General features: G+C 38.8%; 1 protein-coding gene across 1 annotated transcript; it reads right to left on the bottom strand.

Moving 5' to 3' along the window:
- Positions 1–7: 7 nt before the first annotated feature.
- On the bottom strand, positions 8–16,227 carry il6st (interleukin 6 cytokine family signal transduce). Its single transcript, XM_018667798.2, has 16 exons — positions 16,081–16,227; positions 15,630–15,712; positions 13,210–13,512; positions 12,682–12,829; positions 11,547–11,701; positions 11,208–11,362; positions 10,555–10,717; positions 10,131–10,213; positions 8,646–8,901; positions 7,205–7,375; positions 6,155–6,259; positions 5,814–5,966; positions 5,438–5,578; positions 4,682–4,778; positions 4,254–4,335; positions 8–2,374 (listed from the first exon to the last, which is right to left on the bottom strand). The coding sequence occupies exons 2-16, from the start codon at positions 15,697–15,699 to the stop codon at positions 1,760–1,762; spliced, it is 2,697 nt and encodes an 898-aa protein (XP_018523314.1). The 5' UTR covers positions 15,700–15,712; positions 16,081–16,227; the 3' UTR covers positions 8–1,759.
- Between the last annotated feature and the right edge of the window lie 108 nt (positions 16,228–16,335).

The raw sequence follows: 16,335 nt of genomic DNA, 5'->3' as shown, positions 1-16,335 counted from the left end.
TCAAAACATTAGTTAAAAGATTTATTTCATATTATATAATGATAATCATTTAGAGTGTTCCAAAAAGAACCTTAACCTTCATCTGCAGCTAAATATGTGACCTCTTCAACAGTTCAAACTGAAAATAGTGCTGGTCAGTTGTTTAAAGGTAGTCCTCCACTGTCTTGTATCCACAGGTGTTTCATTAATATGTCTCTTACTTTGTCATATTTCAGAAAATGGCAGTAACTGAATGTTTTGGCCTCTTCGAAGCAAACATATCACCTTTTAGGTTGATATGGTGAACTTCTTAGCAAACAGTTGCTTGTTTCCACATCCAGCTACATGGTCATTCATTTGGACTGGTGTTACGTCCACCTACATCTCTAGCTGCTAAATGCTCTTCGATGTTCACCAGCTTGTCTGTCTGTGTCTGCTGTTAAGCAGGTAGAATACAGTGGTGGGTTTATCAAAGCTTTTTTTGCTGCTGCTGCCGGAAATGACACAAGAGTGGTGAGAATGAACCCAAACATCAAAGATAAACAATGAGCTGAATCTAAAACTGAGGGGAGCTGCAGATCCAGCCAATTCTCATCACTACCACACACCCCTCTTACATTATTCCATACATTATTCTAAAAATATTGATTGTAGCCACTTTAAGTAAGATGTTTTGCTGCTGAGATCAGGTCTGACTAGGATCACAGGTGAGTGACTGATCATGTTGTCACGATGCTTCTCAATAACTGCTCGACATTGTATGCAGTGCAAAAAAAATCAGAAATCGACTGATTTTTCACAGCAGGACGTGAGTTTACTGTAACACCGAGCTGATGCCAGTTGAAAGTGACATATTAGGTCCATCAGGGACTGATATCAGAGGGTTCTTATAGTAAGGAGCACAGGACCACAGCTGTTTAGGTTAGTAAATTCAACATTGTATCTCAACACTAGATAAGAAAGGAAGAGGTAATGCTGACTGTCATAGCCACAGTGAACACTGAGTATTATAACAGAATAATTTTGTTTCTATATATGAAATGAACATTAAAGACCTAAAATCCTCAAATGAAGTAGTGGAGTCACCCTCAACTAAATTATGCCATATGAGTAATGTACAGTAAGAAAGTGAACATTACTCATATGTTGTTTTTCCCATTTCCTTTTCTTCATTTTGAAAGGCAGTTAAATGAAACTTTTGATTGAACATGCACTGGCATCTCATAAGCAGTACATGTCAGTATGAATTCATGTTATTTGATTACATTCATTTGCAGTGTATCTACTTAAGCTGAAAACATACAGAATGTACATTGAATAACAATGGCCAGGTAACAATTTGTAACATCCCCTGTAACATCCTCCACAAGAGGGCACTACAGCAAGAGACTGTTCAAACAGAGGGTGTCTGCTGTAGCACCCTTCAGTCCTGAATCTGTGATTCACACTTGTGTCATGTTTAGAAGACATTTTGAAATGTAACATTTACTGTGTAGCTCAAAGCATCCATATACACATGTTATGTATTTTTGGCCATTCATTTACTACAAAGATATGGCTTATAATTGTTCCATGTGAACACAGTTAGTAAACCACTGCTCCAAGCTCTTATTCACATTGTATATAACAGAGCATTTTCCCAAATCATCTTATTTATACTTGCTTATGTGCAAAAGACATACTGGTACAGTCATCTTCACTCCTTCACAGACTTGAAATGCACATTTAACAATAACAAAGGCACAGAGCATTCACACAGATGATGTGAGCCCGGTCTGTCTCACTGTGGCCTGTAGCCACCCAGCTGAGGCATGTAGCTGGAGACTGGTGCTGCTGGCAGCCAGTCAGCTGACTGGTCGTCTGTAGGTGTTGTCTGCTCTGAGTCCTCCTCCAGGGGACAGAAGTCCAGAGGCTCCAGCACCTCCTGCTGCTCCATCTCCATCTGGTTGAAGTCAGCAGAGTTGGTGCTGTGTGTGAAGCAGGGCTGTTGTGGGAACCGGTGGGACTGTCTGCTGCCCTCCTGCACCAACATGTCTGAGTTCTCCTCAGAGTCCAGCAGGGGCTGCGTGGACTCAGACCGTGAAAATATGGACTGCTGGGGTTGGGAGCTTGGGGTCTGACCCTTATAACCATTGGAGGCCACCACCGAGGAGTACTGAACAGTGCTGGCTGTAGTGTCAGCCATGTCACCGCCCTCATCGCTGTCAGACACACTCTGGCGAGGTGAGGACATGCAGGAGGAGCCACCGATGCCACTGCTGTGCTCCTCAGACAGATACTTGTCCTTCTTCAGAGGAAGACTGGCCTTGTCCTCCTCAAATACACACTTTCCATCACACGCATCCACATCAAGCACACTGATGCCAGACACACAGTTCTCCTTTGGTGTCTCTGCCTGTAGGGGAGGGGTCAAGTTGAAGAGAAAAGTTGAATTAAAATCAGATTAAAGCAAATGAGACTTGACAGCTGTGTTTTATTATCCACAGAAAAACACATGATGTGAAAATCAGACACCACTCTGTAAAAACTGCTCAGAAATAGCTCAAGGACAAAAAAAGGCAAAGACGTTGATCTGGCCTCCAAATTCCTCAGATCCCAATCTGATCGAGTATCTGTGACATTCGCCGGAACAAGCCAGATCCAGAACAACCCCACGCTGTAACCCACAGAACCTGGTCTGTGTGTCCTGTTCTGCAGAACTCTGCCCCTTATATTATCCAGCTGCATTAATACATCTCACATCTTCATGCATTTCAGAAATGTTTTGCATGCTACATTTTGTAGGAAATGTCCTTTTTTTAATCATCAGTTGTTATGGTAGGCAGACATGGGCCCATATTTACGAAGCCTTTAATCTTACTAAGAAGAGTACTCCTAAGTTGCACTAAAAGTTTCTAACTAAAAGCTTTCCCATAAATCCTATTCATAAAGCTGCTAAGACCAACTCTGACTAAGGAACAGTGAGAACTTCTAAACTAAGAAGAACTAAGACTTTGTTGCAATGGCTGATGTGAATTCTCATGGACAAGTTTGTTTGTAATAAACACAGGGATTGGTTGACAAGAGACCAGTCTGTGACAGTGAAAACACATGCACAACATCCGGCAGTAATTTAAAAAAAAGTCTATTTAGTTTCTTCATTCATGCACATTAAGTATGGTGTGCCTTGGGGGTCAATTCTGGGATTAATTTTATTTCCTCTATGTATGTACGTCATACCCCTGGCACACAGATCTTTGTTACTGGCAGCTCTCTTAAGTCTTAGCATTTTATTTGATAATAATATAAGCAAGATACCATTTGAGCAATCATGATTTTTCACAGCAAGTCATGTTTTCATCATCTTAGATTCTAAAATACAATCTTTTCTTACTCTCAAAACTAAGGGACCATTTTACAAGCTTTTTTTCTTCATGGCTTGATTATTGCAGCAGCCCTTTTACTTGTCATAGTTTTAGCTGCTAATAAATAGGACCCTGAGTGTAAATTCTGTTGTGGCTCTGCAAGGTGCAAGGTAGAATTTATTGTTATTTTCTACATGTACAATACTCAATGTACAAGGATACCAAACTGGTTCCTTCAGTGCTGTGGTTTACACAACGATGGTCAAGACAAAAATAAGTACAAAGACAGTTAACACAAGTAGTATTACATTATTCTATTTTTTTTAAAAGTAAGTACTAAAAAGGTATGTGTGTGTTAGGAAATTTATGACATTAGTATAACATCACAGTGACTATGAGTACTATCTAGAAGCTCTCCAGATTCATCTGCCTGTTGTCTGTTAGTTGTAGTGACGCACTAAATCTAACACCGTGGGCAGATTCATACCACACCCACATCAGGATCAAACATTCAAACACATACTGCCACAGCACTGCCAATTCTAAATTTACCACCCTAAATTCTCATAATTTCTCTCTCATTTCCAAAGCTAAAAATGTATCATATTATACATTAAAATAGATTTTCTCTGTGCTAAAATTTTAAACCCTGATCAGCAGTGATCTTAACTTAGATTAACAGCAGGCTTGTTAAAGAGAAACAAGACCTGAGTGGACAAAGTTATCAAACAAACACTCTGAGGTCTTTTAATTGCTGCAGCTCATCTACTGAGTGATTGCAGTGGTCAGTCCCAGTAACAACATGGAGCTTGAAAAATCAGCTATATGCAAGCGAACCTTCTACAGGTTATATTGTTACAGTAGATATACCATATATTTAATAATGTACATGTTGTAACCCTTGTGTGTCAGTGCAAAGAAAGTCCTTACTTTCAAAGGATAATCAGGAGACCAGTTTCCAATGGTGCTTTCTCCAGGGTTTGGAATCTGAGGCCAGAGGTTCCTCTTGATCCTGTAAGTGATGCAACACTGAGGGGTTATCTTGTAATCTATGGATCCAAAGCTATAATAGTAATTTAAAATGCTTTCATTCACAATGTATCTGAGCAATGGGGATTTGCAGTTTTTCACCATGGGCAGTGGTGAATTTGATATGAATATTGATAGTTTAACTTAAACTATTGATAGTTTAACTATTACTGTCCAGTTGTTATGAATGACTACACTCAAGGGGTAAGATACATTGAATAGTGTGAATGGGAACCCTGTGGTGCCCACTTTCACAATCTCTCTTCAAAGACATTCATAGTGAGCCTCAAACCCTGCTCTTAGACAACAACATGTTCAGAGTCACTTACACATCTTTTTTGTAGATACAGAGCAGCATGGTCATGACAACAACGAACAGAAAGCCAAGGCTTACTCCAACCACGATGAGCTCAATCTCTCCTTGTGCTGAGGGGAAAACAGAGGATATTTAGAGAAAACAACACCTGAGTGAAAATACAAACTTCAGTTATGGCAGCTCAGCTGCTGTTAAGTAGCCATAATGTATGTTACTGTACTGCTTGCACCCCTTATCAGACCTGCACAGTTATTTATGTCCTTGGTCTCTTATACAAAGATCTTATGACAGAAGGCATTCACTGGATGGTTTATATCAGTGCCTGACTTCTCAAAGGAACACTAGATAACATATCAGTACATGGTCAAATTCTTCTTTTTCTTCACTACATAGTTTCTCAGTGTATATGATATGAGATATTATTATTATCATTTTTTGCAAATAGTAACTGCAAGAGCCTTAAACTGATGGTTAAAGCAAACATATAGGACGAAATTTACTGAGCTTGCCACAAATAGTCAGCGTTGCAAAGTTTTGTGTTACTGCAGTTTTTCTATTTAGTGGGGTATTTACAAAGACTAAATATGTAAATGGTTGCAGTTCAATATTTTGCCAATCAGGCCACATCGCAGGTATCAATTAACAGTATCAGTACACTACATGTCAGAGTACAAACTTAGCTTTGGCTGCGGCTTTGTGTGTGTGATCTATTATGTTGTTTTATTATATAATATGGTTTAGAAAAGCAGAGATCTGACTTTACACTCACCATATTTCAGAGTGGTGAATGAGTGATTAATGCCAGTGACTGAGCCTCCTTTGGTTGAAGCCTTGATTGAAATGGCATAGTTGGTGTTGCCTGACAATGACCTCAGAGTGTATGAGGTGGTGTTAGCTGGCACTGTTATCTCTATGCAAAGGAGCAAAGAGAGATCATCAAAACAAGACAAATCAAATAAACACAAAGAGTAGAATAAATACAAAATAAGTAAAATAAATGGACTAAACAGGCTCAAGAATTAACATTATTCTACATTGGCAACACTGACATTGCAAGGTATTCAGTTAGTAAAGCCATTCTTTCAGTCCAACACTAATAAACATAGTTTCGAGCCTATTCAAGAAACCATGTGACAGGTACATACCACGTGTGTCTCGCGAAGTCTCACTTGTACAATATATCGTGTAGCTTGTGATGAAGCCTTGCCGTCTATATTTGGGAATCTCTGTCCACACTAGCTCAGCTTCATTACGTCCTGGTTTACCATTCAGACTAACAATGGGGCCTTCCAGTGGAGCTGCAACAATTATAGCAACATCAGTTCTGCTAGTCATAAAACTGTGCCTCTGAATACAAATATATACTGACTACAAATTGATGAAATGTGGTAAAATCTCCAGTGGAACAGATTGATATACATTTACATACAAACACACTCACACAAAATACAATGGTTTACTATTCACAATGAGTATGTTATCTTACCTCCTTCCTCCTGATAGACTTCTTTACTTGCTGGCTTCCCAATCACTTTTCCAGAGTATATTGGATACACAGACACAGTGTAGCAAATAAACTTCTCCAGTTTGCCTAGATTTGACATTAAGATCAAAAGTTAACATTAAATGTTAGAGTACACTGTACACTGTAAAAACTATGTATTTAGTGTAAAGGGGAGTATCAGTAAAGTGGTACTCCACCTTAATCTTGCTTTTGAATATGACATACCCTGTAGGCTTGAAAGGTGGCTGTAGTAAGTTTGTAGTTAACTGTGCCCTACAGTATCATATTGCTGCCACCATAACAGATGTCATTGTATTGCACTGCAATGACTTATGTTATTCACTTCACCTGTCAGTGTTTTTTTGTGGCTGATTGGTGTATACATTTATGCAGCGGTCCTTTGCTAACATGCTGAGTGTTTAACAGATGACCAATCAAAAGTCTGTCTTTGAAGGTGGCAGCACAAGACCCACCAGAGGGCGCTACTTACCAATGTAACAGGTCTGTAGACAATGGGCACTGATTTTCCTCATTCTCATTCTGGTGATTTCTCAGTGATGTAATTGCTTCTCTGTGCTTTTTTTTGGCAGTCTTGTCATTTTGTGACTTGCTTGCTTAGGTTTTCTTTTCAGCGTGCATGCTTACTCAGTTCTTACTTCTTTTTTTTCTTTTTTTTTTTTACTTGTTAAATTCATTTTCTTTTCAAAGACTTGTGGTACATTGGAACAACAGCCTGGTAAAAGCCTATTATTTAAAAATAATCATTATGTATATGTTACAATTAAATCAAATTGTTCCATTTTACAGAATATTTATGTCCCACCCACAAAGTGGTGAATGTACATCCAAACTGACCACAGTCTGCTCTCCATGATGGATCAAACTACACAGCCTTTTACAGCCACTTTACTCATCTGTGTGAGTAGTTTATTCTCAAGAAGGACAGATTATGGGTAAAATATCACTTAAATGGAATGTTGAATACATATCACAAACTTTACAATACATTTGTAGGAAGAAGAAAGAGATTACCTTTAATGACAGTGCGTGTGGTGCTTCTGTCTTCCCTCTGCCAGTCTATCTTATCACCAGTGACCCACTCCACCACATACTCTGACGCAGCTCTGTTGCTGGGGGGTTTCCATTCCAACCACATCTGGCCCCCATCAGGCCATACCCTCAACTCTTCCACTGGGTCAAGTTCTGTAATACACACACACACAAATGCACTTATTCCAACAAGTAATTTCTCACCTTTTTAGCCCTGGTTTAGACCAGAGTTAATTTACTGAGGAACTGTATCTCCTATCTAGATGAGTCAATGTACAATGTAAGTGTGATGTGTTAAAACTTATTAAGAAATTGAATACAGCTTGAAAGCTAGTTTATACATAGAAAAGCTTTACAAAACATAATCATCAGTAAGGTGTTCATAATTTGTAGTAAACAGGCCAAGGCTCCAGACTATGACCATTTAGTCGCATTCTGCAATCACTTTTGGAGACAGTGCAACTCATTTTTTAAACTAGGAGCACCAGTGCTCCTTATTTGTGACGGCTCCCTCAATATCAACACTGACTACCATATATTGATTTTCTATTTAATTGTTTATGGCCGTGCTGCTCTCTGTCCTCTCTGCTAAGAGTGGGGCTGCACACATCACGTGAGCACGTGAGCTGCTGTGGACACTTCAACAACAGTTTTGTCAGTCTCCCAGCATGCTTTACACAACCATAGCGTGATCTTAACATTTGTCAGATTATTGTAAACTTTACTGGCCATATCTGAAGACAGAGGACAGGAGTAAGGACTGACATTGACTGATGTCTATGTTGTTCAATCTTTAGTCTTTTTGTGAGCGTTACTGCTGCTACTACAGCACATTGTTATTTCTGTAAATTGTTTGTAATTGTTGTCAATGTGCTGATAATTAAACAACTCGGTCAGCTGTTGTCAGACAAAATACTCTCAATTTAAGAGGTAAACTTTTAGGTAATGCTAGTAAGTATTACCAAAGTCCAGCCTGCTGCTGAAAGCTCAGCTGCAGTTGGATAAACAAAGCTGGAGTCTCTGTAGTAGTATTCTGTGGGAGGCATTGCCAATCAGCTCTTTAAGTCCAAAACACAGCAGCCGCGTGGTGGAGCAGTGCTTCGCACTGTATTATGCATGACACATGAACGTGTAAAATGGACTAAATAGTTGGGAGCAGCCTGATGGCCAAGGGAAGATGGCTACCATAAACTTAAATGGTTCATGTCTTCTCCTCTTTCATTGACCACTCCACAGAAAAAGACATGCTATCACCAGAAGAGTTATATATGACACATGACAGTGGTGTATAGTAATGTAGCAAAACATCCCTGCTGGTGTGGTGAGTTTACACTGAAATTAATACATGCAATGGTTTAGATTGTACGTTTCCCACATCCCTTTAGAGTGTGACCTGTAGCTCAGAGTCACCATGAACACCTACCATGTGCTTTTTCAGGGATGATTAACGATGCTGCATCAGATTTTCCCTCAGAATTGACGGCAATGATGGACACGTGTATGGATTTCTTGTCAGGCAGGTGAATCTCTTTAAGGACAGTAACTTTCCTCTGGATAGAGCTGCTGTCAGCCTCTGACCTGTTGACTGGGATACTCTCCCACTCATTCTTGACTTTATCCTTTTGGTCTTGGATCTCTATTTCATATCGTATTATCCTCCCATTAGTAAACACAGGATCCTGGCAGGACAAAGCAACACAGTGTCTGTTACCTTTCAGCATCAAAACAGGAAGTAACATTACCAGGGGTTGCACAGAAAAACAATTGACTTGACTGCAGCAAAGTGTTTCCATAGGAAGTGGGATGCCATTATCTCAAAGAAACCACTTGGGTACATTTTGATATTATTTTGCTTACTCTTACCATTTTATTCCAGTGTGCACTCTGTAATCTCTTATTATCTAATGATAATAAAAAAAAGTACTTTAAAGCAAATCTCAATTTTTAACAAGTCCAGAGCTTTGGTGACACTCCAGCAGTTAACTTGTCATTGTCTCATGGAGTCCCAGCTTCAGCCCTGACAGACAAGGGATTAATACTGCAGCAAAGTCTCTGTCTTAAGCCTTTAAAACTGATTGAGAAACATAATTAAGCACTAGTTCTCCATATTTATGCATCTCTCTTGTCTGTGCTTATATTTGAAACCAAATAATAGAAAATATCTCTATCTATACCTTTTTGTGCTCTGGACTTTGACTTTGGTTATCGCACCTTTGGAACTTTGTTTGATAAAGAGATTAAAAAAATAAGTCTGCTGTGGAAATCAATATCATTTCTGTGTTCCCAGCATAGAGTTTGAAGCAGGGGGAAGACTCCTAACTTAGTTTCATTGTGAGAAAATACACATTCCTACAACTCAGAAGATGTCTGATCTGCACTTTGTTCACAAAGCCAAGAAATGATGAATAAAATAGCACATTATCTGCTAAGGTTAGTATCCAACAGTGTTAAACTATCAATGAAAATTTTTGCCACAATTTTTCAATAGCCTTCCAAGACCTGGGGGATGCAATTTAAATTCTATGAATTTCCATATTTTTCATGAGTATATCAACCCTATCTACTGTGTTCTGTACTGAATGCCCCAAGATGACCAGTTCCCTCAACTTCAAGGACTCACAATGGCACAGTTGGGGACACACTGATCAAGGTTAACTATTGCACACTGCTAAGAATTTTAACACTATAAAATCACTAAATAATGAAATCAACCACATTCTGGTAAATTCATAGACTGTGATGTGATTTTTTATGAGAATCGAGGCAAATATTTACAACAAGCAGTTACATTACACATTAGATTCCAGGCACTGTCCAAGCAAGAGTGTTCGATGGTTTATGTTTTAAGATGCACACAGTTACGTGAGTATTAGCAGGTGTAATAGCTGAATGGCATGTGGGAATTTACCTTGCACATAAACTGCACTTGTCGGCCATTAATGCTGTTACTATCAGCCATGATTTTCCACAAGTCCGGTTTACCTTTTGGTCCTTGGCCAAGAAAAAGAAAAGACAAAAATAACTCTTTTAGTCAATCAAAAGAGCAAACAGTAAATCATCACATCATATCTTCCAAATCTACAACTCAACACTAAAATGAGCAAATTCACCAATTCAGCGAGACTTTGTGCCATTGCCTCGAGGGGCAATTTATGAGGCTGCACAGGACATATTTTGTAGTGCTTCAAGAAAGGTTTCAAGGAGTCATCAGGTATGACAAATCAGTTACACAATATATTAATCTGAAGTCTTTCAATTGTCTTTGAACACTAACTTCTATTTTGTGTTTTTATGTCGTGAAACTAATCTGAATGACCAGCAATAATACTCACGGGCCTCTGGTGTTCTCTTGGACACACTGGTGCTCCATTCACTCCAGTAACCGTAGCCCTCTCTATCAGTTTTGCAGCGCACCTGAGTGATATAAACTGTGTATGGCTGAAGATACTGGAGTCTGAAGGACAGTATGTCTTTGGCAGTGTCCACACGAGGTACCTTCACATTAAAACATCTCTTTTATTGATTTTATCAAATAATAATTAGAAAAAACAAACAGCAGACTTCAATCAATTGACCAGATGTTTACACATACAATAACCAAAGCTATTACAAGTAATCCTGGGGGAACATGAATGTCTGGCCATCCATCCAATAAATTTTGAGACATTTGGGACATTTGGGACATTGGGAGATTTTGGACCGACATGTTAGACAGCACTCTCCACCACCATCATCAAAACACCAAATGCGGGAATATCAGCAGAGTTCCAGAGACTAGTAGAAACAAAGCCAAGGAGCACTGAAATTGTTCTGGTGGCAAATGGTGGCCCTACTACAACACTGTATGTTGGCTCTTCCTTTGTCACCTGTCTGTGTGTGTCTATCTGTCTATCTATCTCCCAAATAAACAACCAGCCTGATGTGATGAAAATGCACACTATGAGAAATAACTGTAAGGGGCAGAGGGACACACAAACATACTTACATATGTCCAATTCTGAGATCCACTTGGGCAGAATCTGATTTCATATGTTAATGTCACATATTGTTTGCCAATGGGACGAGTCCAGTTAATGAGGAGGGAGGTTGGAAAACTCCTCTCTGAAATGACCTTGATGTCTGTTGGAGGGTTTGTTTTCACTACAATAAAAGACACAATAAGCAGTCAAGAACATGCCAGATGTCAATCATCAGTACTTGAGCCATATTTCAGCAGACACTAAGGTGAATCAATGTGGTAGACCAGTCTAGATCAGAACATGCAAACATAAAGATGGTAGTATCGTGAAATCCTTACTTATACTGTACAACAACATTAACTTACCAAAATAGCTGGCTTCTTTATTCAGATGTTCAGACTCAATTGTTCCCAGTTTATTGTGTGCCACCACCCAGACCTCCACTTCCATAAACATGGGGAAAATTTTCAGAAATACTTGGGAACTGCTTTCTTGAGTTGACACATTATAGGTGACATCACTACAAAAAAAAAAAAAAAAAAATCAAAACCACTTAGATGGGCTCAACAGTAAGGCCTACCCAACAATACACATACTCGGAATTCTTCTTACGATGAAATTGAATCAATTTGATCAAAAGCTCTGACCTAGGGTAAAGCATTAATAACACACAAATATGAGCCTCTGTCAAATATGAAATCTGTAGTGCTGCCAGTTTCATCTGTCTGTTGGTAAAGAACAACAGCATTGGCTTGAAAGTCTGAGAGGAGAGGAGTCTGTCACAGGCTGCATGAGTGACAGAATGTAAAACGTAACTATGTAGTTGAATAACTGCTTAACCCTGTGACTGAATTACCAGTAATTATCAGAATTTGGTCATTTACTGTGTGATTGAAGTAATCTTTGTTTGTAATTATGATTGCTGACATTAATCACACTATAATAATCTTCCTCTTTATTCTTCTATTTTCTTCTGTATATTTTTTGACATGCTACTAGTCCTGTACACCTGCCGCTAGAAACTTTGTTCAAACGCTAAAAAGTTTAGCATGTTCAGGAGATAGGTTGTAAGACTTTTGGTAATGAGATCTCTAATTGTTGACTTTATATGATTTTATCATGATTTTTTAGGATTATGTACGGAATGAGCAAAACATGAAAAAACACGATGAACCCTGATAAATTCTCAACAACTATAAAGGCTTCAACACTGAACCTTGGTGAACTGCTTCCCCATACTTCAGTGCATCATATATTCAAAAATGGCAGCAACAATGCCACCATGTGTTGGTAAATGTGATAATAAATATTACTAAATGTTTTGCATAATTTTTTTGCTACCATAAGGCGTAGAAGAAAATTCTGGTATCTATGGATTAGGGAATGATGCTGAAAACACGGTGTCACACAAATTTTCCTGCCATTTAGAATTTTTTGCCATTCTACATACTGCACTTTCGATACATGCAAAACACACAAAAAATCTAGATGTGTACTCACTTGATGGTTTTAAAAAACAGTGTGTATGTTGTAGGGACATCTTTGCTTTGGCGTCCTACTGGTTCCCAGTAACAGGTGACAGTTGGAGATATTTGCTTTCCCTCCTGAGGGGCTATACAGGACAGATTCTCAGGCTTTCCTGGAAGATCTGACATTGTGACAAAAAACACACAAACATCTTTTTAACTTCCTATTTTTAACATATGTTTTTGATGTTTCTTAGTTTTGTGTATGTGTGTATTTATTTATTATAAAATTAAAAGCATCCCTTATTATTTTCAACTCACAACTTTTTAGCCACCACTGTACTAAATTTGATCATAAACTAATATATATATATATATACACACACACATATATATATACATATATATTACAAAATGTATAAAAATTGCCAAACTTATGGAATATTAAATACAGGTGGATGGAATACAGCCATAGGTTTTAGCCTCCACCCCCACCACCAATCCTCCTCAACTACTGTTAAATAATGGCAAAATGAAAACAAACAAACAAAAAACAACTCACAGCCTTTTGTAAGGAAGATCCCGTGCATAAATTTGCCTTCATTCAGGATAACACTGACTGATACCTTCTTGCAACGGCACATTAACAATTCTCTTTCTTCACTGGTCACACGGAGAGTGACATTGAGAGTTGTTCTGTTGATTTTAGTGTACTGTTCTTTGGGTACAGTAGTTCCAGAAAGAGTCCAGTAGAGGTCATCTACTGTAACTTCAGCTGTGTTAATGATCATGCATGTAGCTGTGAAGTTAGTCTCAATGTCAAGCACTGGATCCTGTGGGGCTATCACCAAATGGCTGTCATTTTCTGGAAATCAATAAACCAAGAAAACACATTAACTCAGCATTCAGAATGAAACTCAGTAAAATCAGTGCTCATGAGTAGCATGCTTGCATCAGAAACAACATTTTCTCACATAATGCTGTGACCTCTAAGCAAATACCCTAAGCAATTAACACAAAACCAATAGAAAGTCTATGTTTGCTGAGATATGACAGCTTTAGTGAGCAGAGCAAGGCAGGACACCCCTGTGACCCAATCTCTTTAAAGAGACAGGAGGATCACCTAGTGGTAAAACCTGGTACTACAAAAAAACCACAGCACATTTTCTGAGTGTTACAGTGCACCCAGGAAATATCAACAGATGGGAACAGAAAAATCCCCATTACTACAACTTGGGAATGTTCGCACATTAGTCCATGGTGGTTAGCCCTGGTGCTAACCTTGTAGTCACACCAGATAAATGGCCTAAACTAGCTACTTTTGTTGTGTCATGTATTGTGATGAACAGGTGGTGGCACTAATGCACCAAGACAGCCAGCCAGGACAAAGAAAACAAAAACAGGTGGCTGGAAAACATAAATGTCAACAATTGAGGTTTTAAAACATTACAAAATTATCAGCTTAGCAAATGTGATGAACTATGATGAACTATGTTTGCCAACTCCACAGGGTACCTTAAAGAAGCCAACACAGGCCAACATAACAACATAACTAGGATATCTTTTCGTTATTTGGCTTCACTAAACCTGACAACACAGTCTCACTAAGCAGCCATATAACTGAGGTCAACAACCCGGTAAGTCAATCTAGGATTTCCCAGTCTAGCTGTGAGTGAATTCGTGTGAAAGAGGCAGAGTTGTTAATTGCAAGCAACATTATCAGAAAGACTGCATAAAGTACTTACTGTTATATTAAAAGAAACACTGGCTGAGGATATACTGCAAATAAGTACAGGAATTTTCAAGTTTCTTACTGAGAGTATACTTTTGCTTTTTATCTGACGATGAATAAACTGTTAAAAATATATGTTGTAGGTTTTTAGTAAAGTGAAAATAATGTCAGACTGTTCCTGCTGCCAAAGCGGAGAGGGGAGGAGAGAAGTGGTCAATGTCTGAAGAGGTCAATCATGTGTAATCATACAAATTATTTAACAATGTCTGGATCATTTTTCTAATAAAAGACATCAGAGGGTTTTGTTTTTATTACCAGTGATCATCATGCTATTCTGAGCTGCAGTGATGGAATAAGAGGAAAAACACTGTCAGGAATTCTTTTGGGATTAAAGATTCTCTGTTTACTTAAAACAAAGCTATAATAGTTATCATGTATTTGTTTAGTGTATAAGCTCTCCCTCTGTTTGTTAGAAGCTCCGTTTTAAAACCAGAGTGGACACATAAAAAGTCTGGAGTAGGAGAATGATTCCACTGGCCTAGAACAGTATCTATTGCTACTCACTGTTTGTCACTTTACTGTAAACTCTTTTGTCCATGTCAGGATCCTTAGGAATGATTGAGTGTTGATTTCCACTTATTTGATTGGTCAGTGGTTGGGCTGGTGACAGGTTTTGATCCAATAAACTCTACATAACCTGCTCTGGAGCAACTGGCAATTTAGTCAGTTAAGAAGTGAACCACAATCGTATCCCTGAAAACCAAGAGTTAAACCTGAAGTCACCTCTCTAACTTCATATCCTGCTTCATAGTACAGGCCTCTGAGCACGTATCATTTTCAAGCAAACATACTGACTTGTCACAGCAGGTAAAAAAAACTGGTGTAACTAACATGATTAATGTGTCTCAGTGTGCCATGTCATGAACTCAGCATACATAATACCAAGGCCCTTGGATTGAAGCATGTAAATGGAATGCAGGCATCATCAACGTTATTAGGTCCACCTGGGCTTTTCCAGCTGTGACATGTTAAATTACAATAGAAAAGATCTACTACACATCATTGTTTACGGGTTAATGGTACTGTGTCAACCCCCAGGGCAGCAACACACGTGACAATTAATATTCAAATAGCAATATAGAGAACTCTGAGGTTACATTACGTTTGCTGTTACTACATCTGCTGAAAGATAATACTCCACAGTACAGTCAGGGGTTAAAATGGAACTTAAAATGCAAAATAGTACTGACCACCTCTAGCGGGTAGACAAGAGGCAAGGCAAGCTAATACCAGCAGCTGGGACACTCTCGCAGACAGCATGATGATTGACTACCTAGGAACATAAAAACACAATGTTAGAGATGAAAAGGCTGGGTCAGCTCTGTCTAATACACTCCATCCTCACACACTGTACAACTAGACTCGTTAGCGTAGCTAGGCGTTACGGCGAAATTAGCTTAGTGGTAATAATTCTGCAAAGACTACACGATACATAAGAATTCATTACGGTGTTAGTTAACAGTGGTAACAGTAAACAGTTAACAGTAAACTCCGAAAACTTAAAGATAGCTGTAAGTTGGCTAAGAATGTACAGAGTAGTCGCCGTGTTGCGAATCAAATATTTAACACTCGGTGCTTACATTGTCATCCACACCAGCGCCATATTGTTTCCGCAGTCATAAAAAAGAGGCTATCACTTACCTAACTGGCATCTGTTAGGACCCAATTTAATCTTCGCTAGATCAACACCATCTCTAGTTATGGCTAAAACCAGCAATCGTCGAGGTAAGTTGTATTAATTTTAAACTATTACTGTCATGTCCGTCCCAGGTCTGGGTAGGACCACCCACTTCCCGTTAAGAGAACCTTGTGTCGCAACATTCTGCACCTCTGCGCAATACATACGCGACCTAACACAGTAAGGATAGACCGCACTCCTTACCATCAAGCACCTGC

This window comes from Lates calcarifer, linkage group LG9, assembly GCF_001640805.2.
Source record: "Lates calcarifer isolate ASB-BC8 linkage group LG9, TLL_Latcal_v3, whole genome shotgun sequence".
NCBI classification, from domain to species: Eukaryota; Metazoa; Chordata; class Actinopteri; family Centropomidae; genus Lates; species Lates calcarifer.
Note: the sequence above shows the minus strand (reverse complement) of the source record. Positions and strands in the feature narration are given on the sequence as shown.

Bases quoted from the DNA above. Each gene is read 5' to 3' on its own strand.
- il6st (XM_018667798.2), bottom strand. From the start codon at position 15,699: ATGCTGTCTGCGAGAGTGTCCCAGCTGCTGGTATTAGCTTGCCTTGCC. The intron at 11,363-11,546 runs GTAAGTTAATGT...CTTTTATTGTAG, and splicing joins TAAAGAAGCCAGCTATTTTG to TGAAAACAAACCCTCCAACA. The intron at 4,779-5,437 runs GTGAGTGTAAAG...TTTTCCCCTCAG, and splicing joins ATTCACCACTCTGAAATATG to CACAAGGAGAGATTGAGCTC.